The sequence below is a fragment of the Oncorhynchus mykiss genome, chromosome 5 (genome assembly GCF_057628025.1).
Source record: "Oncorhynchus mykiss isolate SJ-2025 chromosome 5, ASM5762802v1, whole genome shotgun sequence".
Lineage (NCBI taxonomy): Eukaryota > Metazoa > Chordata > Actinopteri > Salmoniformes > Salmonidae > Oncorhynchus > Oncorhynchus mykiss.
The window spans coordinates 62,661,842-62,689,230 of NC_143026.1; the positions used below are offsets into that span (position 1 = coordinate 62,661,842).

General features: G+C 41.3%; 1 protein-coding gene across 6 annotated transcripts in view; it reads right to left on the reverse strand.

Annotated features, from left to right (window-relative positions):
* LOC110524243 (protein strawberry notch homolog 2) overlaps positions 1-27,389 on the reverse strand; it is a 101,299-nt gene that overhangs the window by 22,354 nt on the left and 51,556 nt on the right. For 2 of the 6 annotated variants that reach the window (XM_021603714.3, XM_090235474.1), the window contains exon 1: positions 20,256-20,682. The exons of the other annotated variants lie outside the window; for them this stretch is intronic. In XM_021603714.3, the coding sequence (XP_021459389.2) occupies positions 20,256-20,318 (63 nt within the window). In that variant the 5' untranslated portion in view covers positions 20,319-20,682. Of the gene's footprint in view, positions 1-20,255; positions 20,683-27,389 lie in introns of those variants that run through there. 6 annotated transcript variants of the gene reach the window in all.

Sequence of the window (27,389 nt, forward strand, 5' to 3'; positions counted from 1 at the left end):
ATAAAGATCATCAAGGACAACAACCACCCGAGCCAATGCCTGTTCACCCCGCTATCATCCAGAAGGCGAGGTCAGTATAGGTGCATCAAAGCAGGGACAGAGAGACTGAAAAACAGCTTCTATCTCAAGGCCATCAGACTGTTAAACAGCCACCACTAACATTGAGTGGCTGCTGCCAACACACTGACTCATCTCCAGCCACTTTAATAATGGGAATTGATGTAAATATATCACTAGCCACTTTAAACAATGCTACTTAATATAATATAATAATCTACTGCATTTTTATGTAATACATGTATCACTAGCCACTTTAAACTATGCCACTTTGTTTACATACCCTACATTACTCATCGCATATGTATATACTGTACTCGATACCATCTACTGCATCTTGCCTATGCCGTTCTGTACCATCACTCATTCATATCTTTATGTACATATTCTTTATCCCTTTACACTTGTGTGTATAAGGTAGTAGTTTTGGAATTGATAGGTTAGTTTACTCGTTGGTAATTACTGCATTGTCGGAACTAGAAGCACAAGCATTTCGCTACACTCACATTAACATCTGCTAACCATGTGTATGTGACAAATACATTTGATTTGATTTTATGTGTAACAGGATTTACTTATTATGCTTGGCTGGCTCAGTTCTTCACCACAAAACATCAGGAAAACGGCAAAGAGTAGAACCAGATCACCTACTTTTACACTAGGATTTGACTATTAGATGTTCAATGTTTCTTTCTAAAAAATATATTTGAAAAGGAATAGTTTCAACATTAAAATGAGAGTTCAGTTCACGTAACAGGGTTGATCTTAAAATGAGGGACAGACGTAAATTAGTAACTAATGACGTGAAATCAATAATAATCTTCAGAAACTAACTCGGGCTTTAACAATGATCTTGAATCTTAGGAGACATTTTTGGATTAAGTGGGAAATCTTCCTAGAAGTGACACAGTTGCCATGTCAATTGGCTGAATTGTGCCACTTCGGCAAGCCTTTATTCATATTGAAAATCTGTTTGATTAAATTGTCCATGTGGTCTATATTAAAAGGGCACTTCATTTAATGTAACAGGCTTTTAAAATTCAATAATGAGGCCAAATGTATATTTAAAATCAAAGGGATGCAAAAGGCACCCATTTCGTGGAGCGACCCAGGAACATCCAGGACACATTCAAGAAAGTACAGTATTATATAGAGCCATTATTGCATGGAACTTCCATCTCATATTGCTCAAATGAACAGAAAAACAGCAAAAGCAACACCTCTCCCCTATTTTACCTAGATAATGTGTGTATGTACTGACATGTAGGCTGTGTGCCCTTTTCCACATTTTATTACGTTACAGCCTTATTCTAAAATTGATTTTCTCCTCAATCTACACACAATACCCCATAATTACAAAGCAAGAAAAGAGTTAAACAATTTTGCAAATTTATTACAAAACTTAAATATCACATTTATTTAAGCATTCAGACCCTTTACTAAGTACTTTGTTGAAGCACCTTTGGCAGCGATAACAGCATTGAGTCTTCTTGGGTATCTGTCAGGTTGGATTGGGAGAGTCACTGCACAGCTATTTTCAGGTCTCTCCAGAGATGTTCGATCAGGTTTAAGTCTCTGGCTAGGTCACTCAAGGACATCGAGACTCATCCTGAAGCCACTTCTGCGTTGTCTTGGCTGTGTGCTTTGGGTCTTTGTCCTGTTGAAAGGTGAGCCTTCAACCCCAGTCTGAGGTCCTGAATGCTCTGGAGCAGGTTTTCATCAAGGAGCTCTGTACTTTGCTCAGTTAATTTTTCCTCAATCCTGACTTGTCTCCCAGTCCTTGGGACATCCCCCACAGCATGATGCTGCCACCACCACCATGCTTCACCATAGAGATGGTGCCATGTTTCCTCCAGACGTGACGCTTGGCATTCAGGCCAGAGAGTTCAATCTTGGTTTCATTAGACCAGAGAATCTCGTTTCTCATGGTCAGAGTCCTTTAGGTGCCTTTTGACAAACTCTGTTACAGTTGAAGTCGGAAGTTTACATACGCTTAGGTTTTTCAAGCACTCCACAACTGTCATGGTAACAAACTACAGGTTTTGGCAAGTCGGTTAGGACATCGACTTTGTGCATGACACAAGTAATTTTTCCAACAATTGTTTACAGGCAGATTATTTCACTTAATCACGATTCCAGTGGGTCAGAAGTTTACATTCACTGAGTTGACTGTGCCTTTAAACAGGTTGGAAGATTCCAGAAAATTATGTCATGGCTTTAGAAACTTCTGAAATGCTAATTGACATAATTTGAGTCAATTGGAGGTGTACCTGCAGATGTATTTCAAGGCTTACCTTCAAACTCAGTGCCTCTTTGCTTGGGAAAATCAAAATAAATCAGCCCCTAAAATTAGACCACAAGTCTGGTTCATCCTTGGGAGCAATTTCCAAACACCTGATGGTACCATGTTCATCTGTACAAACAATAGTACGCAAGTATAAACACTATGGGACCACATAGCCGTCATACCGCTCAGGAAGTTCTTTGGTGCAAAAAGTGAAAATCAATCCCAGAACAACAGCAAAGGACCATGTGAAGATGCTGGGGGAAACGGGTACAAAGCTATCTATATCCACAGTAAAACGAGTCCGACATCGACATAACCTGAAAGGCCGCTCAGCAAGGAAGAAGCCACTGCTCCAAAACCGCCATAAAAAAAAGACAGACTATGGTTTGCAACTGCACATGGGGACAAAGATCATATATATATATATTTTTTTTTTCAAGATATCAGTCGGGAAGTTAAAGCTTGGTCGCAAATTGGTCTTCCAAATGGACAATGACCCCAAGCATTCTTCCGAAGTTGTGGCAAAATGGCTTTAGGACAACAAAGTCAAGGTTTTGGAGTGGCCAGCACAAAGCCTTGACCTCAATCCCATAGAATATTTGTGGGCAGAACTGAAAAAGCGTGTGTGAGCAAGGAGGCCTACAAACCTGACTCAGTTACACCAGCTCTGTCAGGAGGAATGGGTCAAAATTCACCCAACTTATTGTGGGAAGCTTGTGGAAGGCTACCCGAAACGTTTGACCCAAGTTCAACAATTTAAAGGCAATGATACCAAATACTAATTGAGTGTATGTAAACTTCTTACCCACTGGGAATGTGATGACGTAAAATACAAGCTGAAGTAAATCACTACTATTATTCTGACATTTCACATTCTTAAAATAAAGTAGTGATCCTAACTGACCTAAAACAGGGCATTTTTACTAGGATTAAATGTCAGAAATGGTGAAAAACTGAGTTGAAATGTATTTGGCTAAGGTGTATGTAAACTTCCGACTTCAACTGTATGTGCCTTTTACCGAGGAGTGCTGCACAGATGGGAGAACCTTACAGAAGGACAACCATCTCCACAGAGGAGCTCTGACAGAGTGACCATCGGGTTCTGGGTCACCTCCCTGAACAAGGCCCTTCTCCACCGATTGCTCAGTTTGGCCAGGCAGCCAGCTCTAGGAAGTGTCGTGCTGGTTACAAACTTCTTCCATTTAAGAATGATGAGGCTGCTGTGTTCTTGGGGACCTTCAATATTGCAGAACTGTTTTTTGTCTATTAATTAATTAAATTAATATTAATGGTCTGTATTACGTAATGTTTCATGTTTTGTGTGAACCCCAGGAAGAGTAGCTGCTGCTTTCATAACAGCTAATGGGATCCTAATAAAATACCAAAACATACAGCAGAGGATAACATACACTCATAACTAATGGAAAACAACTGCCCCTCGCATCTGCCAGTGAGTCTGTGTGTGTTTACACAAACGGGGTCAGAGGAGCAGGATGTGGTGATGCGCTTGTGTGTGTGGGGCCGCTGGGGTGGTAAAGAGTTCCTATAGAGCTTTTTCAAGGGCACAGCACTCAGCTAATCAGTGTTTACTGGTAGCTCTGTGATTACTCTCCTGGTTGTATCATTGTGTGTGTGTGTGTGTGTGTGTGTGTGTGTGTGTGTGTGTGTGTGTGTGTGTGTGTGTGTGAGCTCTGCTAGGGCAAGATCAGACTTAAGCTCTGAAATTAGCCTCTTGAAGTTGTGCCCTGTGGACAGCTAAGTGGAACGGCTGCAGTTTGGTGTGTATAGAAGAGAACGGGGGGAGAGAAGGAGAGATGATCCGTGGAAACTCCCCCCTCCATCCCTCCACCAATCACGCTCTCCCCTCACCCCACTATCATTCCAAGAAATGTGGCTGTTCCGGCAGATCGGTGATTAGTAAACAAGGAGGAACAAAACGTAACCAGAGGCCGCTCCGAAGAGACACCCATACTACACCCACCTTCGGCAACTGCTCAGCAGTTCCTACAGTGGGAAAACAAACTTAGTGATAAATTCCTTCCTCACACAAGGAACTCCCACATAGGAGGGCCTCATACTCTCTTACAATAAAAACTAGGCAACAAGACACTATGTAACATAACAACCCATCCTGCATTATTCTCCTAGATTTAGAGAGATTAGTCACATGCAAAGGGTTGCAGGGGTGGGAAGTACAAGAAAGGGATAGAGTTAGAATGTAGCTGACTAGGTGATGGCTATTCAGCAGTCTGATGGTAGAAGCTATTGGTCAGTCTTTCAGTATTTGCTATGATGCTCCTATATTGCCAGCGTCCGAGACATGGAAGCGGGGAGGACAGTCCATGGCTCGTGTGGCTGGGGTCCCTGATGACCTTCTTGGTCTTCCTGCAACACCTGGTGTTGTTGGTGTCCTGGAGGGCAGGCAGTGTGTACCCAATGGTGGGTTGGGCTGAGCATACCGCCCTCTGTAGCACCATGCAGTCAGCTTTGGTGGAGTTGTCGTACCAGACTGATGCAGCCCGAAACTATGTTCTTGATGGTGCTCCTGTATAACACGGAGGGCCATCGGAGACAGGACACATTTCTTCAGCCTCCTGAGATTGAAAAGTTGCTGTCATCCCTTCTTCACCACTGTGTCCGTGTGGTTTGACCATTTCAGCCCCTCTGAGATGTGTATGCCGAGAAACTTGAAGTTCGACTGTCTCACATGTTGGGCTTCATATGAGAATTGCACCATAGAGATGGGCTTCATATGAGAATTGCACCATAGAGATAGCCCTCTCAGAGAGCTGCCTCTTGTTGGACCATTCAAGGAGAGTTCGCTAAATGGATAAAAGGGCAGTAGCAGGAACAGTGGCATCTAGTGGGCAAAACCTGTTACTTGCACTTCATTTATGGGGAAAATGCAAGTCGTTTCAATGGCTAATTTCTCTGACCAAGGGGGAGAGAAACATACCAAATTCACTGAGAATACATTACATAATATGAATACACAATACTCCACATTGCAGCTTCATACAGTTTGTCAAACACTGATAGTATATACTGGCCATTGGGGTGGGCTGTGTTTGACAATTTATTTAGATTCTTCACTTCTTTTGTAAATCGGAAGTTACTATATTTAATGAATATTATATTTCATTAAATTTGGGTGCAATCAATTAGCTTTCAAGATCAAAATCACATATTTCAATAAAATTATTTTATAGAAATGCTTATCGTATTGGTTTCCAACTACAGAAAAATGTCGGTCTGACATGGTGGGTGTCAAATTCCTCGTGCTTTTTGAGGTGGAACGACTGACATTTTGTTTATTGATTGACCAATTCATATTGTAATGTTTTCATAAATGGTCAGAGAGCAGAACTAATCATCTCATTCCCCCAACAGCTCCAGTGCTGACAGGATGAACCATTTAATTTCATCCCAGGGAAGATGATACCAACCTTTCCCTGTCAAGCCAGGATAAAAACTTGGATTAAGAAGAACAAATTGGGGTGTCACTTGACTGCCGAAAAAAAGATGGCAGCACTTTAGAGAGCTCCTAATACCCACATGTAAGTATTGAAATTCAACAGCATACAATTATCTTAATATATTGACTTGTAGTACAGTTTAATATAAAGATAATTTACATCTTGAAACAGCTTGCTAAAGTGGCGTTATTGGAATGTTGACACACACGAAAAATGTATTCAAGCTTAATGCAGTATTCACAGGCCAGACTAGCAAACAAACAAGTCATCGCGAATAATCACGTCAATCCAGATCAAATCGGTACATCTTTAGAATCTAATTGAGCAATTGGGAACCCAGCGCAGCTTAACCATGCCTGACAAGAGTGGGCGCTGAGAACGGTTCTCATCCACTTCCTACAATCTACAGCCCAGGACAAGATTTAAAGCCGCAAAATAAAAGGGTGGCAGCGTTCAATGGGAAGGCCACCGGCTGTCTTTTTCCCTGTACCTGTCCAAGGAAATGGCACTGAATAGGAAGAAGTTTGCAACGGCGAAGAAACTACACAAGAAGAACGTCAGGCATACACACTGGACAGGTCATAATGAATTTTGAGTTGAGACTGCAGGTTATCCTCTGCAGCATCGGTTCATTGAAAACTAGCATTCCTAGTTGCTTTGTTTTATTTTGGGATTGGTTTTCTGTGTTTAATTGTACACACAGTACAGTACCAGTCAAAAGTTTGGACACCTACTCATTCAACGTTGTTTCTTTATTTTACCATCTTCTACATTGTAGAATAATAGTGAAGACATCAAAACTATGAAATAACACATATGGAATCATGTAGTAACCAAAAAAAAGTGTTATATCAAAATATATTTTATATTTGAGATTCTTCAAAGTAGCCACCCTTTGCCTTGATGACAGCTTTGCGCACTCTTGGCATTCTCTCAACCAGCTTCACGAGATAGTCACCTGGAATGCAATTCAATTAACAGGTGTGCCTTGTTAGAAGTTAATTTGTGGAATTTCTTTCATTCTTAATGCATTTGAGCCAATCGGTTGTGCTGTGACAAGGTAGGGGTGGTATACAGAAGATAGCCCTATTTGGAAAAAGTCCTTATAAGAACAGCTCAAATAAGCAAAGCAAAACGACAGTCCATCATTACTTTAAGACCTAAGTCAGTCAATGCAGAACATTTCAAGGACTTGAAAGTTTATTCGAGTGCAGTTGCAAACAACATCAAGCGCCATGATGAAACTGTCTCTCATGAGGACCGTCACAGGAAGACCCTGAGTTACCTCTGCTGCAGCGGATAAGTTAGAGTTAACTGCACCTCAGATTGCAGCCCAAATAAAAGTAACAGATACATCAACTATTCAGAGGAGGCTGCGTGAATCAGGCCTTCATGGTCAAATTGCTGCAAAGAAACCACTACTAAAAGGATATAATAGCACATGGGTCCAAAAAGGAGAGAGAAGGGGCTGAAGCAGTAAAAAGATTAAACCAACATTTTTTTATTTACCCTTTATTTGATTTTCTGTCACAGTCTTGCAGGGGAGAGGTTTGTTGAAACTTCCAACCCAATTTTGTTACACTCAAAAGATATGTGGAGAACAGTACACAAGATATGTGGAATTTCACATCTAAAAACAAGGCTACTCATTATGTCACAATCCCATGGCTACGGATAGGAAATAAGTGTACTGGAAACAATGGTAATGTAAGGAATTCATTCTACATGTGATCTGTACCATGAAGATGTTTTAAAGTCATACTCAGATTTGGTACAAAAATATGATGTGGGAGACAAGGGACATTTCTGTAAATATTTACAATTGAGGGAATGTTTGTTAACCGGCTACTAACAAAATCCAGGAAAGAACCCAATAGCGGAGTATTTGGAATTACCCAAACATAAAGCAGCCATTTTTTACTCAATATTTAGTCATCTGTAGAGTAGACTGTAAAAACGGCAGAACAATATGGCAAGCTGACGTTAAGTGTGAAATTGAGGACGGCACCTAGTTGAAAATCTTGTCCAAACATAAGGGAAGCCAGGGGGAAACCTACTCAATTTAAGATACTACATAGACCCCAACAAAGCTTCATAAAATGGGTCTGAACAACAATTCTCTGTGTTGGAAATGCCAGAAAGACAGGCATTTTTACAAGCAATATGGGAATGTACATTAGATCTACCTTTCTGGAAGGATGTTTGAAAATATCTGGAGAAATTATTGGGGTTAACAATTCCAGTTTCACCGAGAATGTGTCTCCTGGGCAATAGAACAGAGCTACCTAATGTAACAAAAGGAATTTGCACTGATCACTGTTGGTATGGTTACAGCAGCTAGAGTAATCCTTAGAATTTGGAAGGGTCATGCCACTCTTACTCTGAAACAGTAGATACAATCAATGTTGGAAGTAGCATCTTATGAACAAATGCTTGCTAGGATCCCTAGCAGAAACAACAATTCTAGAATCTGGACATTTTATTTGTCGTGTTTCTAGGACTTGCAGGTGATGACTTCTGCTTGTGAACCCATTTAGTTCTGTACTGTAGCTTGTGAGATACTATTTGACTGTGTATATGTGCTCTGTTGGATGATATGTCTGGATGTCACGCTGTGCAATGTTTTTATGCTGTACAATGTCCATTTTTGGTTTGTTTGGTTGTGTTTGTTGAAATAAGGAAAAAAAAAAATAACTTCAATAACAAACAAAATAAGAACAGAAACGGTCTCTCGAAAATATCATGGCCGAGGCGGTTCTTCTCTAAATCACCAACCAATTGTACCCCCCAGCTCCACTAATCTCCACTCACATAGGGAGAGAGGAGAACCAGAGCAGACTGGAATGTATTTTTCTTAATAAATGTGAGGCATGCGTGACTGGTAAAGCACTATTTGTTCCTCCGGCGGTGCGGCCGGTGCTGCAGCTAAGATTATGTTCTGTTAGGCAGAGATAAAGCCTGAATACCAACTGCACTGATGGTAATCTGGCCTTCAACAGGCACAGCCTGGCTGGCTCCTAATCCTGCTTCCCTCTCTACCTCACAGGACAAAACATGGAAACGGCAGAGTGGGAGAGAGAAAGAGAAAGAAGAGAGAGAGAGAGAATGTTTTCAGAGGGAAAACATGGAGAAATCTGTGATTGGGCAAGAAGTTTATCGTGTGCGTGTGTGAGAGAGAGAGAACAGTAGCAGAGTGTGTATGGCCTTTGTGAGATAAAAGGTTTTCAGAGTGAGGACAAGGACAAGTTGCGCAAGTATTTATTTACGAAACTGCAGAGCTGCGCGTGTTGGTCAGAATTTTCCCAGTTTGTCTGTCAATCCTCATGTCTTCACACAAAGCCAGTCCTTCACATGTTCCACTTCTCCCGTTTAAGTGCTGAACCCAGCATTTTCTCCTTCCCATCATCCAAACCCACACGCAGAGGAAAACCACATTCATGCCCATATATAGGCCTCCTTTTCACAATCCTTCAGTGATATGATCTGAAACCTCAGACTACTTTCACACAAACACATTAAATACACACACCAGGGTTTCCATTAGCCAGTAACGGAGGAGTTTTGGCAGATAATTTAAAAAAAATGAAAAGCCCATAAATAAAACAGCAGCCGGATATTGCCCCCCCCCCCAAAATGATTAATCATATTGCAAAGGTATGCTTTATAGCCTATTCATTGATGGTATTACATTTGAACGGCCATGCCTGGTCGGTCTATAGGTTTATCTGGATTATTTAGTGAAATTAAATTTGCCGCGTGGTGTATTTGTGTTAGCTGTTATGTTTACCACATGCTCAGAGCATACAGATAGAGACTACGAGCGGAAAATGTCATGCAGCGCGAGAGCTGCTGCTACAGCTTCTCTCAAACATCTAATTCATTACTGTTGAGATTAACGTGATTTCATTCTAAACACAACACACACACACACACACCACTTTGCTGTAGGCAGTATGCATTTTGAAAACATACATAATTATCTGAAACCGGATCGTTTCACTTCATATGAGGCATGTCTTACACCTAGCTTCAAAGTCAAATCTGACCATAGAAACGAAGGCAATTCTTTTATAGCCTATTTCTCTCATGTTCTATTGGTTTACAAATAAATGTTATTTCACTGTCCAGTAGCCAAAGGCACAAGCTGACCAATAAAATAGGTACATTTCTCTACTATAGTAGATTGACAGGCTAGTGATTTTGCGGTTCGTTACTCTGTCTTGTTGCCTGAGGAAAGGTAAATGGGGTAGTTATTCTAAGATTGTCAAAGTGAGCACTGGAATTCAGTAAGAAGGACACACACCTTTGCATCCTCAAGTTGCATGTTCTGTTAAGATGAATAACCATAATCTAAATTTGATTTCTGTCATTCTGAGCACCGTGGGTGGACGCCATAATCAGGTTACCCGCTGCATTTGGGCCCGGTAAATCTCTCAAATGTCTATTAAACTCAAATGCTGCCGGTCAAATGTCCGGTGCCACATTTTCCTAATGGAAACCCTGACGCTCGCACACGCATACACACCAGTATATCCACAGCTCTGGCAGTAAAGTGTGTTTGAGAGCCTGTGATAATGGCAGTTGTCTGGCTGCATTGAGTAATGAAAACATTGAGGATGAGAAGGGGGGAAAAAAAGCGGAAAAAAATCACTGCAATGAGCACCCCTGTCAGAGAGCAACGCAAGGGGCTCACTCTTAGGGCTGTTACGTTGACCTTATTACAGCCACACACACACACACACACACACACGGCAGTCAAATTCCACAAGACAGTTTAGTCACAGTAATTAGGCTTCTGCAAGCTCTGATGCTGCTGATGGTCATTAGTAGCCTACCAAACTGGTACTTGGCACTATTGTCCCTCTAATCACTCTGACATCAATGCAAATGTCATCGACAATCTAATCAAACACCTCATGACAGCCCATGAGCTCATGTGGCGCAACATTTCTGTAGGTTATGCAATTGTGTGAGAAAACAAGAGTGATGGCAGCTTTCTACAGGCTAGGCCTACTATATTTATCAACTTCCCTAATATTAAGCACATTGCTTCTCTTTACAACAGGAGCATAGCCTACCTGGCTGGCATGAAAATGTACCACTGGGGGGGGTCCTCCATTCGCTATTTAAGTACATAGATGACAGGTATATTTTTTCCGGTGCTCCTGTTGAGACAGGTGCATGATAACGGTCCATTCTAAATCAAATCCAAACCAATTTCACACTTATTATTTAGTATATGTAAAGACAATATTAACTCAAGATTAGTGTGATGGTGACAATATTAGCCCATCACTTGTGAATGATGCCCAGCTTAAGCAAGAAACAGCGCATGCTTTTTTTCTCAAATCATAGGCACACACATCATGTAGCCTAGCCTATAGGCCTATATGTTTTGATAAGGTTCGTATCACAACAAAACTGGCCAAATAACTTCTTAAAAAGAAGCACATTAATCTGCTCTACAACAGGTGTAGAGCCTAACTGTCATACATATGCAGTGCGTGAGTTTCAAGGCTGGGGAAGAAAATTCACCATAAAACGCACCTTTAATATAAAAGCATTACATGCATATTCAAATTTGTGGTCACTTGAGAATGGTGTTATCCTGCTAACGGAACATTCACGCTTATAGCGTTGCTGCACATTGCTGCACTTAGAATTATAAGAAATAGCCTAACCGTTTTTCAACATTTTAAGCTAAAACATTCATCCGTTGCGTCAGGCTCATTGCTTAAAACAGGTTTTGTGATGCTATCCCAACTCACAACTGCCCCACATTATGTTTGGAATATTAATTTCTTACACAGAATAGAAAGTCAACTTTTGTACGATGGGGTATAGTAGACTGACATAGGCTAGTGCTTTTGCTGTTCGTTCGGCCTACTCATCTTGTTGACTAAAAAGTAAAAACGTGGACAGTTCTTCCAATACGCGCCTCGGAATTGGATAAGGACGCGCGCAGTTCTGTCCCCAATGTGTCGGTCTGACATGACGGAGAGCCGTGAGAGTGAGAGGTGCTTCGGCATGCAGCCGGGAGAGAAGGGAAATTCGAGGCAAATTGTGAATGAGAGATTGAAGTGCAAAAAACAAAGCAGAGCTTATGCCCATCATGCAACTTTGTTCAAATCATTAGGCGCATCATACAGCCTTAGAATGTGTTAAAAACCAAAAACATATAGCCCAACATGCATAACACTTTTATGCCTGCTATTTTAGGTTAGGGTTACACACAGACCGCATGAGAGGAATGTACAGAACTACAAGAGAGAGACAGTTGGTTAAAGTATACCTCATCTACTTTGAAGAAGTAGTAAAATGATTGTCAGACAGCTCTGCAGCATACTAAATGTCTAAAAAAGACAGTACAGTATGGCGTGGCTGGCTGACTGCTACTGCCTGAGCAGAAATACAATGATTACTTTAAGGATTTAAAAATGATAAAAACTAAGTGATATACACAATTGAAATATTTGATTATTTCATCGTAATTTCTTATTTTTATATTGGTGTCTACCCAATGTGGAACTGATAGAGACATTGGAATATTTTCAATGTTTTGGCAATTGAATGTTCACTATTTTTGACTTGGAAATCACATTAAAACAGCTATAAAATGATGAAATGAATTATGAAATAACGACGTTAACATGTTAAAAAAAAATAGAGAAAATCGAAACAACCTCAAAAAGCTCTAATCGCTCAGCACTAGCGGAGGTCAGTTTGACATTTTATCCACTAATAGTAAAGGTAAGGCTTGTATTTGGTGGCGGGGGTGAGCTGATCCTAGGTCTGGATATCAGAATAACTTCTACCGCCTCCTCCTATCATTCAGCCAGAGGGAATAAGCAGAGACTTCCTGAAACCCTCACCACCACTCTTCCTCCTCCTCCAGAAAATCTGACGAGGGAGCCAGGGAACCACCCTCTACTCTGCCAGGCCAGCCTAGGTAGTGGAGAGTCAGTCATTCAGTCTATCTCAAGACAACAACCTTAACCCAACTCTTATTCTGGTGTTAGGTTTGTTTTTCTACCCAAAATGTGCCGTGGTAAGCATTTTTAGCAGAATCAGACCAAAAATTAGTATTTCTTTCCTTCGTTTATTTTTCTATACTGCTGTGTGGTTTATTAAAAAGAATAAATTGTACGGCCTTATCGTTTCATGGCCCTTTAAATCCCTTGGCGTTAGGAGCCAAGTGGTTCTATAATGTTCCAATATGCCACCCGGCTGACTCAAAGATAACATCACAGCACCTGATGCCAACACAGCTGGTTGAAACGCTCCCAATAGCAGTTGCTTGTGAAAACAACTTACCCTCCTCCAATCTTATCCTAGATATTGTGTGTTTTGAAGTGTGCCGTTTTAAAAATATATGTAATTCTGTCCTTGAGCTTTTGTCTATTAATGTTCTGTATCATGTCATTTTCATGTTTTATGTAGACCCCAGGAAGAGTAACTAGTGCTTTCACAACAGCTAATGGGGATCCTAATCAATTACCAAAACACCTAACCTTATTATTCAAGGAAGGGGACGCAAAACTGACCTTCGATCAGTGTCTGGGACAGGGCCAGGAGGGACGGTGGGAGGAGGAAGCCCCACCGGTCTCCAGCGTGGGTCATGTTTATGGACCCTGTATGGAACCCTGTCCCTGCTGCTGTCACCAGAGCCTGACTGATAGCCTGGGAGGCCCAGGAGCCACGGAGCTGTCTGGATTATGTTATCCCAGGCAGTCTACGTTACCCACATCCTTTACATACAGTACAGTGTACTGCTCTGCCCTATAAACACACAGCCCATCCCATCCCAGCACAAGGACAGGGACACCCACAGAGGCCTTCACGTCCTGCCCAGCTACAGGAAAGAAGGGAAGCTGGCCTCTGGAACGTTCCAATGTTTCCTGACTCTTCTATAATAAAAGGATGTCATGTCAGGCTTTTTGGTTAATGATAAAGAAGAATACAGCTGGCGAAGAGGCCTGCTGAGATGGCTTTATCTGATTCGGGTTGGCAGAGAGAGACGGGGAGAATCTTTCAGGTGTTTTCCATTGAAAGTGGAGGGGTAGTAGGTCACACTCATAACAATCCCCTTAAGTCAACAACATCACCAGCATCAAATGCATTCAGTGGGGTACAACGTTAAGATGACATTTCTGTTATGTATAGAGCTAATCTGTTCTACACACCAGAGAATGTCTGGTTTACACAACACATTTCTATCTGAATGTTCTGTAACGCTCAGTTCTTCTCTGCAACAAGTATAAGCTCTCAGTCAACAGTCAGATATAATAAGAAATCGGAAAAAACACCATCGTTCGGGAAATGATAACAGAGCCAGTCATGCAAAAGGGAAGAGGGTTAGCCCAATAGGAGGGCAGCAGTCAGCGGCCCTGGTGATCTCTATGTCAGCATCTGTGGGGATCTGCCAAGAGGAAGTAGAAAAGGGCTTCGTGGAGAGGAGCTGGCACACACTGAGGGCATCTCTTGTTTAATGAAGATTCCTTTCCTTGTCTCGTTCAGTTCATGTGATTCTGCACCGATAAGAAAAAACTGGACTAGTGAAAGCAGATACCTGGCCTATGCTACTAATCTTTCTTTCTTGTGCATTCAGAGGTGTGGCATTGTGTGTGTGTGTGTGTGTGTGTGTGTGTGTGTGTGTGTGTGTGTGTGTGTGTGTGTGTGTGTGTGTGTGTGTGTGTGTGTGGGGCAGGTGTGAGCCTGCATCCACAAGGGAAATGGATTCGGTGGGGATCTGACATCAGATAAGTTACTCAGTTCCCATCAGATAACTCAGTTCCAAAGAATTGCCAAGTAATTATTGCACAGGCTAAGATGGAAAATAAGGACAAACTAAATAGGCTAAAAGACATTAAATACTAAAATATTTTTAGTACTAAAAAAATTACAGTGACATGAAACATTCTTAATTCCAGTTCTCTTTACTTTTTTGATTTGGAATGGAATTGGCAGAAGAAAAAAGACCCTCAAATCCCAACCCACACACTCCAAAACCAAAAGCCCATGAACTCAGCTAACCTTTCAGTCTTTGTCAGTAAGTTCCACCTGTGGTCAGTTAGTGGGCTGGGGTTGTCAAGTTTTAACTCAGTGACTCACCCAGGACAGGAGGACACTACTCATAGTGATCCCAGTGCCAATGATTCTCCCTCCTCCATTCTCTCACTCCCTCTGCCACTTCCAGTAAGACACATGCCTTGCCGTCACTCTGGGCTTAAAATAGTGCTGACTCCCTGGCATCTGCCATGGAACTGGCAATCCACACACACACCCTCTGGACCGGAGAGGTCCGTGGAATTATTACTGGGGACAAGGTTTACTCTACACTCACTGGGCGGACGTCAATGGAAAAAAAGAGCATGACGCTGACCACTGCATGACGCTCATATTCAGATAAATATGTCCGTAAAAAAATGGGCATTATGGCCAAAACACGGAAATTGTCGATAACATCAACTTGGCACACCCTTGGAGCCATATCATGTGATCAGATGAATGACCATGAATCATATAAACTACAGATGAATTCTGACCAAAAACCTTTTAGAGAATGTATAACTGTTTCCTGTCCTCTATACTTGGAATAGAGAGAGAAGGAGAGCGTAGATACACTTGTGCTGTATGGTGGTCGTGCACAACTACCAGGTTCTAGGACTTACTGGAAGGCTGCTGTACGGACAGCCGTTTGTCACATTAATTGTGACTGGCAGACACCAACAGGGACGAGCAGCCCATGAAGCTCAACGTGACACACAGCATTTCCAGCTCCCACTCTCCAAAACCACCAATATGCTTCATAATAACCATATTTCACATATAATATTTATTTTATAATAGCCTATAGGTAGTTTTCAATAAAACATCACAATATGGTGTAGCATGTTCGATTTGCCTGTTGAGGGTCAAGGAGACCCACAGCTTCGCTAAAACAACTGACAACTGCTTGTTGTTTTCAACGGATTGTTAAATAAAATGTTAACTATTTGGATGTAATAAACAAAGCAAAAAAATAAAACGTCCCTTTTTCAGAACCCTGTCTTTCAAAGATAACTCGTAAAAATCCAAATTTCTTCACAGATCTTCATTGTAAAGGGTTCAAACACTGTTTCCCATGCTTGTTCAATGAACCATTAACAATTAATGAACATGCGCCTGTGGAACGGTCGTTAAGACACTAACAGCTTACAGATGGTAGGCAATTAAGGTCACAGTTATGAAAACTTAGGACAATAAAAAGAGGCCTTTCTACTGACTCTGAAAAACACCAAAAGAAAGATACCCAGGATCCCTGCTCATCTGCGTGATCGTGCCTTAGGCATGCTGCAAGGAGGCATGAGGACCGCAGATGTGGCCAGGGCAATAAATTGCCATGTCTGTCCTGCGAGATGCCTAAGACAGCGCTACAGGGAGACATGATGGACAGCTGATCGTCCTCGCAGCGGCAGACCACGTGGAACAACACCTTCACAGGATCGGTACATCCAAACATCACACCTGCGGGACAGGTACAGGATGGCAACAACAGTAACTGACTGTTACTTTTGATTTTGACAACCCCTTTGTTCAGGGACACATTATCCCATTTCTGTTAGTCACATGTCTGTGGAAGTTGTTCAGTTTGTCTCAAATTGTTGAATCTTATGTTCATACAAATATCTACACGTTAAGTTTGCTGAAAATAAACGCAGCTGACAGTGAGAGGACGTTTCTTCTTTTGCTGAGTTTACTATTAGGGCTGAAACCATTTAGTCGACCAAGATTTTTTAGTCGAGCAGTGGCAAATGTTTAAGAAATGTTAACTGCACACGAGACACCCGTCTGATTCACGCCTGTCTGAGGGGACTAATCCATTGCGGAGGCCGCAGGGATGGCACACCAGGATCATTTACAGTTAATTACCATAACGTCTAATCTACAATGTTTGTTTTGTTACGGTAATTTATGTTAATGCTTTCAATATATTATTATTATAGTCTTACTGTTGTCATTGTCGGAGTGCACATGTTTTTTGCAGAGCACACAACCTAGGCTACACTTTGTGAGGAAAAAGTTCTGGTTTATTTCATGCCATTTACGAGTTGTCAATTTAAGCTCTCCTGCCAATCTTGAGTAAGGACACGCACATTTTTATATGATTACTCATAGAACTAGGCCTAGGCTACCTGGCCTGGGTGCAAATGTAGGCTTATAAAATGTTCCCATTTGGGGATCTGATACTATTTCTGATCGTCTTAACTCACCATCACTGTGGAGCTTCTCAAAGCAATCTTTTCTTTGCCTCAAAAAGCAAGTAAGCGGTCTGTTTTTACACCCATTTAGAATGACCATTGATCTTCACTGTAGCCTATTTGAAAAATATTTCCAGCTCCAGCTCTTTTGATAACTACTCAGCATGAAAGGGGACAAAATGTCAAGCTCTGATCTGGTGGAAATGTAATTAAAAAGGCCTACCTGATTACTTCATATCCCTTGCGCAAATAGCATACAGCTGTATGTCTGGACAGAGCTCACTGGCTTGGGAAAATGAGTGCCCATAATTTTTATACAATGTTGAATGTTTTCTAGCACCAGCTTCAGACCGGATCCAAGAAGACAGGGCATGCATAGCCAATGTGATTTATAGAATATTTATTTTGAAATCAGGATATTTTCTATCTTCGGGCTGCAATGTTTTTATTTGTTGGTTTTATGTAGGTTATTTTTATATATTGGCAATGGCAATATAAGTTACTTTTAGATGTGTATCATTTAGCTAGTTTTGATTAACCACATGACATTGATTTTGAAATATGAAGACCTTATTATAAATTCAATTAAACTGTTCCACGAAAATGTGCATATGAAAATCATAACTGGCAAGCAAATCAGTAGAAATGGTACTCCAAATGGAAAAGGTTGCCGACCGCTGGTGTAGCCTATTGCCGGTAACTTCAGGAACATAATGGCAGAATCTGCTAAGGCCAGCAGCAGGAGGCGGTCGGGAACAGGTTTTTTCCCCTTCCGGTTAGGCTATATTGATCTCTGCCTCACTCTTTAGTCATTTTTGTGTCTTCCTTTTTAATTGTAGTGCTTAAAGCATTAGGCAAAGTAGCATACATATAGTTGATTTTACTCAAACATAGGGTGTTTCTAATAAATACGCTTTAAACATTTCCGATCAATCCATTGGTCGAAAGAACAGACGACTGTCGGTTGACAAAGATTTTTTGGGGGGCGGGGACAGCCCTAAATATTATCACCTCTTGAAGAGCATAGTCAGACCTACAAATTTCTGATTATTGCATGTAAAACAATTGCACACATTTAGCCCTACCAGAGTTATTTGAGTGATGTAAAATAAAAGTGAACTACACCTAACAAGGATGAGTGGTTTAGGTTAATTTTCCAACTTTTGTGGGCTCTGCATAAAATGTTTACTTTGCAAGCTACCGGTAGAAACTTTGTACAGTTGGCTAAACAGTGGTAAGTAGACCTAATGTACTTTTTTCTCCAACCAATGTAGGCCTACCTAGCGAAGTTAGCGAACGTGATCCCCTTTCCAACATTGTTTTTAAGAGTGTTTAATTACGATTGCTGCTGACCGACATGATATAGGCTACATTGATTGATGGACCATGTCAAATTAGCTAGCAAGCTAATAACAGATCATGTCAATATGGCTAGTTAACAAGCAAACTTTCAGCAGATAAACTAGGTCTCAAATAGTTTGATTTATATTTATTATGGATCCCCATTAGCTGGGGATTGGGGCGGCAGGTAACCTAGTGGTTAGTGTTGGGCCAGTAACCTAAAGGTTGCTAGATCGAATCCCCGAGCTGACAGAGTAAAAAAAAAATTGTTCTGCCGCTGAACAAGGCAGTTAACCCAGTGTTCCTAGGCCGTCATTGTAAATAATAATTTGTTCTTAACTGACTTCCCTAGTTAAGTAAAGGTTAAATAATGTTTTTTTGTGTTGTTTTTGTGCTGCCACAGGGTCTAGACACATTAAGGCACATCACAAAATAAACAAAAACAAATAAAAAACAGTACATCATGATTTGAGAGCAGTCTACACTGATGACTGAAGTCTAATGGTCAACTTCACCAGGACGAGGTCTTGCCGATGTCAAGCTCTTTCCAATTGCCTAATCCCTGATGAAGTAAGCAAAATTGTTTGTTTAGCTAGCTACATGCCAAATGGATAGGTACCTTCACATATCTCAAATGACATGATCATTGGTGTTTACAGATCCAGAAAAGCATGCAGTTACTAGTTGTATAACTCTGATGATAGAGCCAAATGTGCGCAATTGTTTCGCATGGACTAACCAGAAATGTGTAGTTTTGACTATGCTCAATAGGTGATGATATTAAAAGCAAATAGTTATAACATTTGTTTAACAATCCCTTGAAAACGGCACGTAGATGTCAATGGTTTTAGCGGAGCTAGGGGCCTCCTTGCCCCCCAGCAGCCAAATCGAACGTATGACGTTTTATTGAAAATGACATTGACTATAAAGCCGTCCAATGGTCTAAGAGTAACGTGTGAAGAAGCGAATGAGCACCAGAACATATTTCAGCAATTGCTTATTGATAAGAGCAGTGCCTATACATTTCTGAAATGGCAACACCTGGGCCCTACGGTGCATTTTTTTTATTTAGCAACATTCACGTGTGCGCCTAAGTTGAAAAATGTTGGCGCACAAAGAAATTTAGGAGCACAATTAAATATACTTGAGATATTAAAGACAGAATCATAACTTTTTCTAGGCGCAGTGGTGCTCCTATTTAGGCGCATAAACAGAGTTAAATGTGTGCACTGTTGAGCCCTGAACACCTTTAGCAAATCGTCAGCGTCTGATGAAAACCACATCTCTAAAACAGAAAAGATTTAGGGGAAAAACAAAAAACTGCCACATATTCACATTAACAAATACACTATTATTAAACCTCAGAAGCTATTTTGAATATCTCTTCTTGGTCCTAGAGTCATGAAATGTTCAGAGCACATTGAAGGGAGTTACTGTTTTCAATACAGGTAAAAAAAAAATGAAAAATACATTTAAAAAATTAAGATTAGGTTTTTAGACAAAATTCAGATGAGGTCAGATGAGGCCATGATGCAAGCTAGGCAGAAAATAGTTGCGTCATAGGTGTACTGAAGATTTCTATTTTATCAAGGAGGTGTAAGGAGTAAGGAGAATGAAGCATCCTTTTTAATAACCCATTCAATAAAATAAATTACAACCACACTGAAAACAGCATTGGTAAATGCAATAGATAACACCTAATCTACATATTCTCGATCACCTATACACGACAATCAGTGTCTCAAACATTTGATTACGAAAAGAAACAATCAAATTAAAACATATACACATTTGTGTTAACCCCAGACACCAGGCTCTCTGCTTTACACACTTCAACATAAATAACAGCAGTACCTTGGGAAGTGGTCGTCCCAACTGTGAATAGAGTTTAGTCCAAAACGGCAGGATAGAAGACATGAGTCCAAAAGCTCTGGGGTGAAATACCACACTCTCCTAATTCACCTTTCCCTTACGACAGATCCTTCCATGTGCTGGAGCAGTGGAAACACCTCACATCTGGAATGTTTCCCAAGAGCAGACGGCCCTACCAGTTCCTTCCAGAAGACACAGAAATGGACAACACACACTACAGGTAGGCTCTGGGAAGAAAATAATGCCCTAAAAACATACACTTTCTACTATGGCTGGATTGACAGGTATTTACATAGAGGTTTAGACATATTGATTGTGGTCTATTTCCTCAATGCTCTAAGGTGCTGGGGAGAGAGCAGAGGGGAGGGGGAGGGGAACAGAGGGAGGAGGGGAGGAGCTTTCAGGAAATGATGCTTCTGTTGGTAAGTGACTAGAGTTACTGGCAGTCAAGCCCATTTTACTGTACATGGTGTAACTCAACCGCATTTGTAGTTTAAACAGTCCTGCGCAAATGGGTCCTTGCTAGCGGCTCTCACGCCATTGCATACGGCCATGTTCAATGTCTCGGATCAGTATTTAATGATTATTATATTTAGAGGTTGGCTGGCTAGCAGGTTTATTTTCAGACACTGACTTTTGTCTGCCTGACAGATTAGGCTCTGTTGCAAGGCTGTGCTGCTGCTAGAAGTGAAAATTATCTGGACTTTTAATGATTGAGTTTTGCTGAGATGTCAAACTAATTAAAGAGCTAATGGAATGGGTAGTCACTCATCAGAATTGAGCTACAGTATATGAAATTGTCATTTCAAGCTGTCAAAGCACCAGACACACTGACATCTAGCTACATGATTCATAAATACGGGGAAGGATTTGATGTCTCAATCTTTAACTGTTCTGTCCACAAGAGACAATCCAAAGGCTGACAATGAGTGAGTGTATATCTGATAGTTATTACTTCAAAAATCTTAGGTGTATAGCATAGGTGTATATGTAATACAGACAAACAGATAAATGCTAGGTCTACCTAAAAAAAAAAATACATCAAGAGATTACAATGATTTAGACATATGACGGAAAGCCTCTCAACAGCTGATGTCTTCTCTATCTGCCCATCCAGAGACCTGCACAGACACACTCCATCTCCGCTTACGGGAAACAAGGCTATGATATGATTGTCAAAACATCTGGGGGAAATGCTACTGATATATTTGAATATATATATACATTTCTTTTTTTTATTTTATTTTTATTTTAAGGCTAGTACTAAAAAGAGAGCTACAAAATGTATTTATTTTATATATATAAAAATCATGATTCATGCGAAACAAATCACATCCTCCTTCCTGGTAGAGGGACAGTGCATGGCCACTGCCCCCTGCTAACAGGAACAGATGGGGCATCAGGTCTACTGTGGCAACTTGTTGCCCACCTCCACTGGGCTGGTCTACGGGGGGAGACAGACTGAGTGCACCCTCTGGGTGGTGTCATGAGTGAGATTGTGGGAATCCTCTGGTCTGTAAAGGTCACTGAGGCTATTGGGACATTGGCAAGGATGTGTCACTGATGAGCTGCATCTTTCAAGCATTCAGTATCATCTCTCCCCTCTGTCACAGCCCAGACAATACAAACACTGTGGCAGGGTGGGCTGCTGCTGTTGTAGTTTTCAACATGTTCAATCTCTGTTGATGAGACAGAACTAAATCCATAAGAGTGTGAAACATTAAAAGCAACATTTCCCACAAATTGCAAAGTTAGTTGTTTGCCTCAACTGGGAGGACTGCCTGTAGCAAACCTTTGTTTGTTTACTGCCTGGTATAAAAGTAGGCCATCCAACAGGCAATTTGTGACACGTGTTAGAAGAGAAATGAAACTGACTTTGCAAAACAAGCCCGGAATAAGACCTGCATCTCATAATTTAACTATTAACTATTAAATCTCCAAGGCATTCTACTGCAATAAAACAAGCAGGGACAATAAAACAAGTCATTGAGCTTGATTCAGTTACAATGAAACAGAACACATGGCACCTTTCTCTTGGTACAGAACCTGACATTGTTAAGTCAACGGACATTATCCAAAATCTCTTATTGAGCCATTCCTTTGCAGTCCAGTGCTTAAGAGAGATTTACTACGGAGTTGAACATGCCTTTATTAAAACCTCTCATATGGTCTCTCCTTGGAGGATATGAGCAGGTGGGGAGGCAGAACGGGCCAGCTCAAACACACCAATGTGACATAACAGAAGATAACCTGACATATGCACATATACAGAGGTGTGGGACACGCAGGAAGTAGCAAAGAGTATGTGCAATGTGTGTGTGTGTGTGTGTTTTAAAGCGTTGAGTGCTGAATGTGTATAGCCGTGGACGTAGAGCTCTGTTCACTCGTCACTCTAGACTGTGGCTTAGAGGAGAGATGTATGGTTCGTAAAAGTGCTCCCCTACTATTCTTCTTCCAGTAAGCACTAAGCAGGGCAGTATTTTTCTTATTTTCCCTGAATCATGACATACAGCAAATCAGATGGTCTGTGCGGAGAGTTCAGACCTCAGAGCTCGTGACCCAGGCCACAAGCCGTCTGACTCTAAAATCAGTGACAACATGCTAGCATCATGCCACAGAAAGTACTCTCTCTAGCAAGAATGCTAGCCATGTGTTTACATGCATTCTGATTTCAGGTAAACACACATGTAGGCGAGCATGAACACAGAGCGCCAAAAACTCTCCACCGCTCCTTACACATCCTCACCTACTAAGTGCAGCACTGTTTTTAAATGATTTTTTTTATTTTTAATGATTTTGTTGGAGGAACAAAAAAAGCCGATACCGATTATTCAGCCGATTTTTAAAATGTATTTGTAATAATGACAATTACAACAATACTGAATGAACACTTATTTTGACTAAATATAATACATCAATAAAATCAATTTAGCCTCAAATAAATAATGAAACATTTTCAATTTGTTTAAATAATGCAAAAACAAAATGTTGGAGAAGAAAGTAAAAGTGCAATATGTGCCATGTAAAAAAGCTAACGTTTAAGTTCCTTGCTCAGTACATGAGAACATAATGAAAGCTGGTGGTTCCTTTTAACATGAGTCTTCAATATTCCCAGGTGTGTTTTACATTGTAAACTGCTCAAAAAAATAAAGGGAACACTAAAATAACACATACTAGATCTGAATGAAATCTTCTTATTAAATACTTTTTTCTTTACATAGTTGAATGTGCTGACAACAAAATCATATAAAAATTATGGAAATCAAATGTATCAACCCATGGAGGTCTGGATTTGGAGTCACACTCAAAATTAAAGTGGAAAACCACACTACAGGCTGATCCAACTTTGAAGTAATGTCCTTAAAACAAGTCAAAATGAGGCTCAGTCGTGTGTCTGGCCTCCACGTGCCTGTATGACCTCCCTACAACGCCTGGGCATGCTCCTGATGAGGTGGCGGATGGTCTCCTGAGGGATCTCCTCCCAGACCTGGACTAAAGCATCCGCCAACTCCTGGACAGTCTGTGGTGCAACGTGGCGTTGGTGGATGGAGCGAGACATGATGTCCCAGATGTGCTCAATTGGATTCAGGTCTGGGGAACGGGCGGGCCAGTCCATAGCATCAATGCCTTCCTCTTGCAGGAACTGCTGACACACTCCAGCCACATGAGGTCTAGCATTGTCTTGCATTAGGAGGAACCCAGGGCCAACCGCACTAGCATATGGTCTCACAAGGGGTCTGAGGATCTCATCTCGGTACCTAATGACAGTCAGGCTACCTCTGGCGAGCACATGGAGGGCTGTGAGGCCCACCAAAGAAATGCCACCCCACACCATGACTGACCCACCGCCAAACCGGTCATGCTGGAGGATGTTGCAGGCAGCAGAACGTTCTCCACGGTGTCTCCAGACTCTGTCACGTCTGTCACATGTACTCAGTGCGAACCTGCTTTCATCTGTGAAGAGCACAGGGCGCCAGTGGTGAATTTGCCAATCTAGGTGTTCTCTGGCAAATGCCAAACATCCTGCAGGGTGTTGGGCTGTAAGCACAACCCCCACCTGTGGACGTCGGGCCCTCATACCACCCTCATGGAGTCTGTTTCTGACCGTTTGAGCAGACACATGCACATTTGTGGCCTGCTGGAGGTCATTTTGCAGGGCTCTGGCAGTGCTCCTCCTGCTCCTCCTTGCACAAAGGCGGAGGTAGCGGTCCTGCTGCTGGGTTGTTGGCCTCCTACGTCCTCCTCCACTGGCCTGTCTCCTGGTAGCGCCTCCATGCTCTGGACACTACGCTGACAGACACAGCAAACCTTTTTGCCACAGCTCGCATTGATGTGCCATCCTGGATGAGCTGCACTACCTGAGCCACTTGTGTGAGTTGTAGACTCCGTCTCATGCTACCACTAGAGTGATAGCACCGCCAGCATTCAAAAGTGACCAAAACATCAGCCAGGAAGCATAGGAACTGAGAAGTGGTCTGTGGTCACCACCTGCGAAACTACTCCTTAATTGGGGGTGTCTTGCTAATTGCCTATAAATTTCCACCTGTTGTCTATTCCATTTGCACAACAGCATGTGAAATTTATTGTCAATCAGTGTTGCTTCCTAAGTGGACAGTTTGATTTCACAGAAGTGTGATTGACTTGGAGTTACATTATGTTGTTTAAGTGTTCCCTTTATTTTTTTGAGCAGTGTATTTAAAGGACTATTTCTCTCTATTCCAAAAAACAAAACGTTTATTCTTTCAGTGAAATACGGAACTGTTCCGTATTTTATCTAACGGATGGCATCAATAAGTCTAAATATTGATGTTATATTGCACAACCTTCAATGTTGTCATAATTACGTAAAATTCTGGCAAATTAGTTCGCAATGAGCCAGGCGGCCCAAACTGTTGCATATACCCTGACTCTGCGTGCAATGAACGCAAGAGACGTGACAATTTCACCTGGTTAATATTGCCTGCTAACCTGGATTTATTTTAGCTAAATATGCAGGTTTAAAAATATATAAAAATATATACTTCTGTGTATTCATTTTAAGAAAGGCATTGATGTTTATGGTTAGGTACAGTCGTGCAACGATTGTGCTTTTTTCGCAAATGCGCTTTTGTTAAATCATCCCCCGTTTTGCGGATTTGGCTGTCTTTATTAGGAAGAAATCATCTTCACACAGTTCGCAACGAGCCAGGCGGCCCAAACTCCTGCACATACCTTGACTGTTGCAAGAGAAGTGACACAATTTACCTAGTTAAAAGAAATTAATGTTAGCAGGCAATATTAACTAAATATGCAGGTTTAAAAATATATACTTGTGTATTGATTTTAAGAAAGGCATTGATGTTTATGGTTGGGTACACAACAGTCCTTTTTCGCGAATGCGCACCGCATCGTTTACACGCAACGCAGGACACGCTAGATAAACTAGTAATATCAACCACGTTTGCTAGTGATTATGATTGATTGATTGTTTTTATAAGATCATTTTAAATGCTAGCTAGCAACTTTCCTTGGCTTCTTACTGCATTCACGTAACAGGCAGGCTCCTCGTGGAGTGCAATGTAAAGCAGGTGTTAGAGCGTTGGACTAGTTAACTGTAAGGTTGCAAGATTGAATCCCCGAGCTGAGAAGGTAAAAATCTGTCGTTCTGCCCCTGAACAAGGAAGTTAACCCACCGTTCCTAGGCCGTCATTGAAAATAAGAATGTGTTCTTTACTGACTTGCCTAGTTAAATAAAGGTGTAAAAATAAATATATATATATATATTTTTTTAAAGGCCAAATCGGTGTCCAAAAATACCTATTTCCGAATGTTATGAAAACTTGAACTCGGCCCTAATTAAAATCGGCCATTCCGATTAAATCGGTCGACCTCTACTACAGAGGCCCAAGGCACTTGCCACATACACACCGCAAGCATACACACTCCTATTACTTCTCCCCTCACAGAGCCAATCAGTTTCTGCCGAGTATCAGAAGGGACCTCCTTACCAGCCATTTTAATCAGAAAGCACTGAGGGCAGCTGATGTTAGGAGACCAACAATAATTACATTCAAGAGCACAATGGAAATGTCTCCATTCTCCATGGTAACCAGGGTCAGGTTCTTGAGTCCAGAGTTCACAGTATAGCCTTCATATGGATAGATAGGCCTAATGAATAAATCAGTGATGCACTCAATGATCATTCATAGATTACATGGTAGAGTAATATTTCTCAGACTCAAAATATGGTTAATCTCCATTCCCCAGATGAACATTTAGTGCACAGCAGTGCATTTCTAAACAATAAGGATATCCTGATTGAGCTCTACACCAGAGAAACGACAAACTAGCCCTATCGGATGCCGTGTCTATTAAAGGCTGCACCTCTGATTGGATTTCACTCGGAGGGGACATTCATAAAATATAATTTATTGAGTAACAGTTGGACCTGCGTAACTTCAGAGCTAGCATACAGTACTCTACCAGCCGGTTGAAGCATAATATAATTGTGTCACTCAGGCAGTTTATCAGGAGCACAATTACGACATACATCCTCCACACACTATACATAGGCCTAGTGTTACCATGCTGTAATATTGAAAGGAGTGAGTGGCATGGAGGGAGAGTGGGGGAAGGGGCAGAGAGAGATGGTGCTCATGGTTGAGTGTTTCAGGATTACTCATGACCCCGTGACTTACATTTTCTCTGCCTGCCTTGTGCTGAAGCCCCTTTTCACACGCACACATGGATGCAGTGTGGTCAGACTGAACAACCAGCACTCAGACAGCTCCACTGCTTTTTACAAGCCAGGAAGCTACTGGGGCTGTTCAGAGGTGAAGGATTTTTTTGAAACCGTTAAACATTGTGCTCAAACATAACATAGTCTAGGAGGGTGAGTCTAAATGTCAAGGATGACAGTCATCTACTGGCCCAGACATGGTGTATTTTTTAAACGCATTGGGGTCATGCAGGGTCTATAGGTTGGCATGCTTTCTCTATATTCAACTATTAATGTGAAACTTTTTATTATTAAGTATTAAAAAGCTATGTAATATAATTTAGCAATATAAATTATGCTATTATTTAGAACAAAAAAAATAATCGCATTCATTTTTGTTTCTAAAGAATGTCATTTTT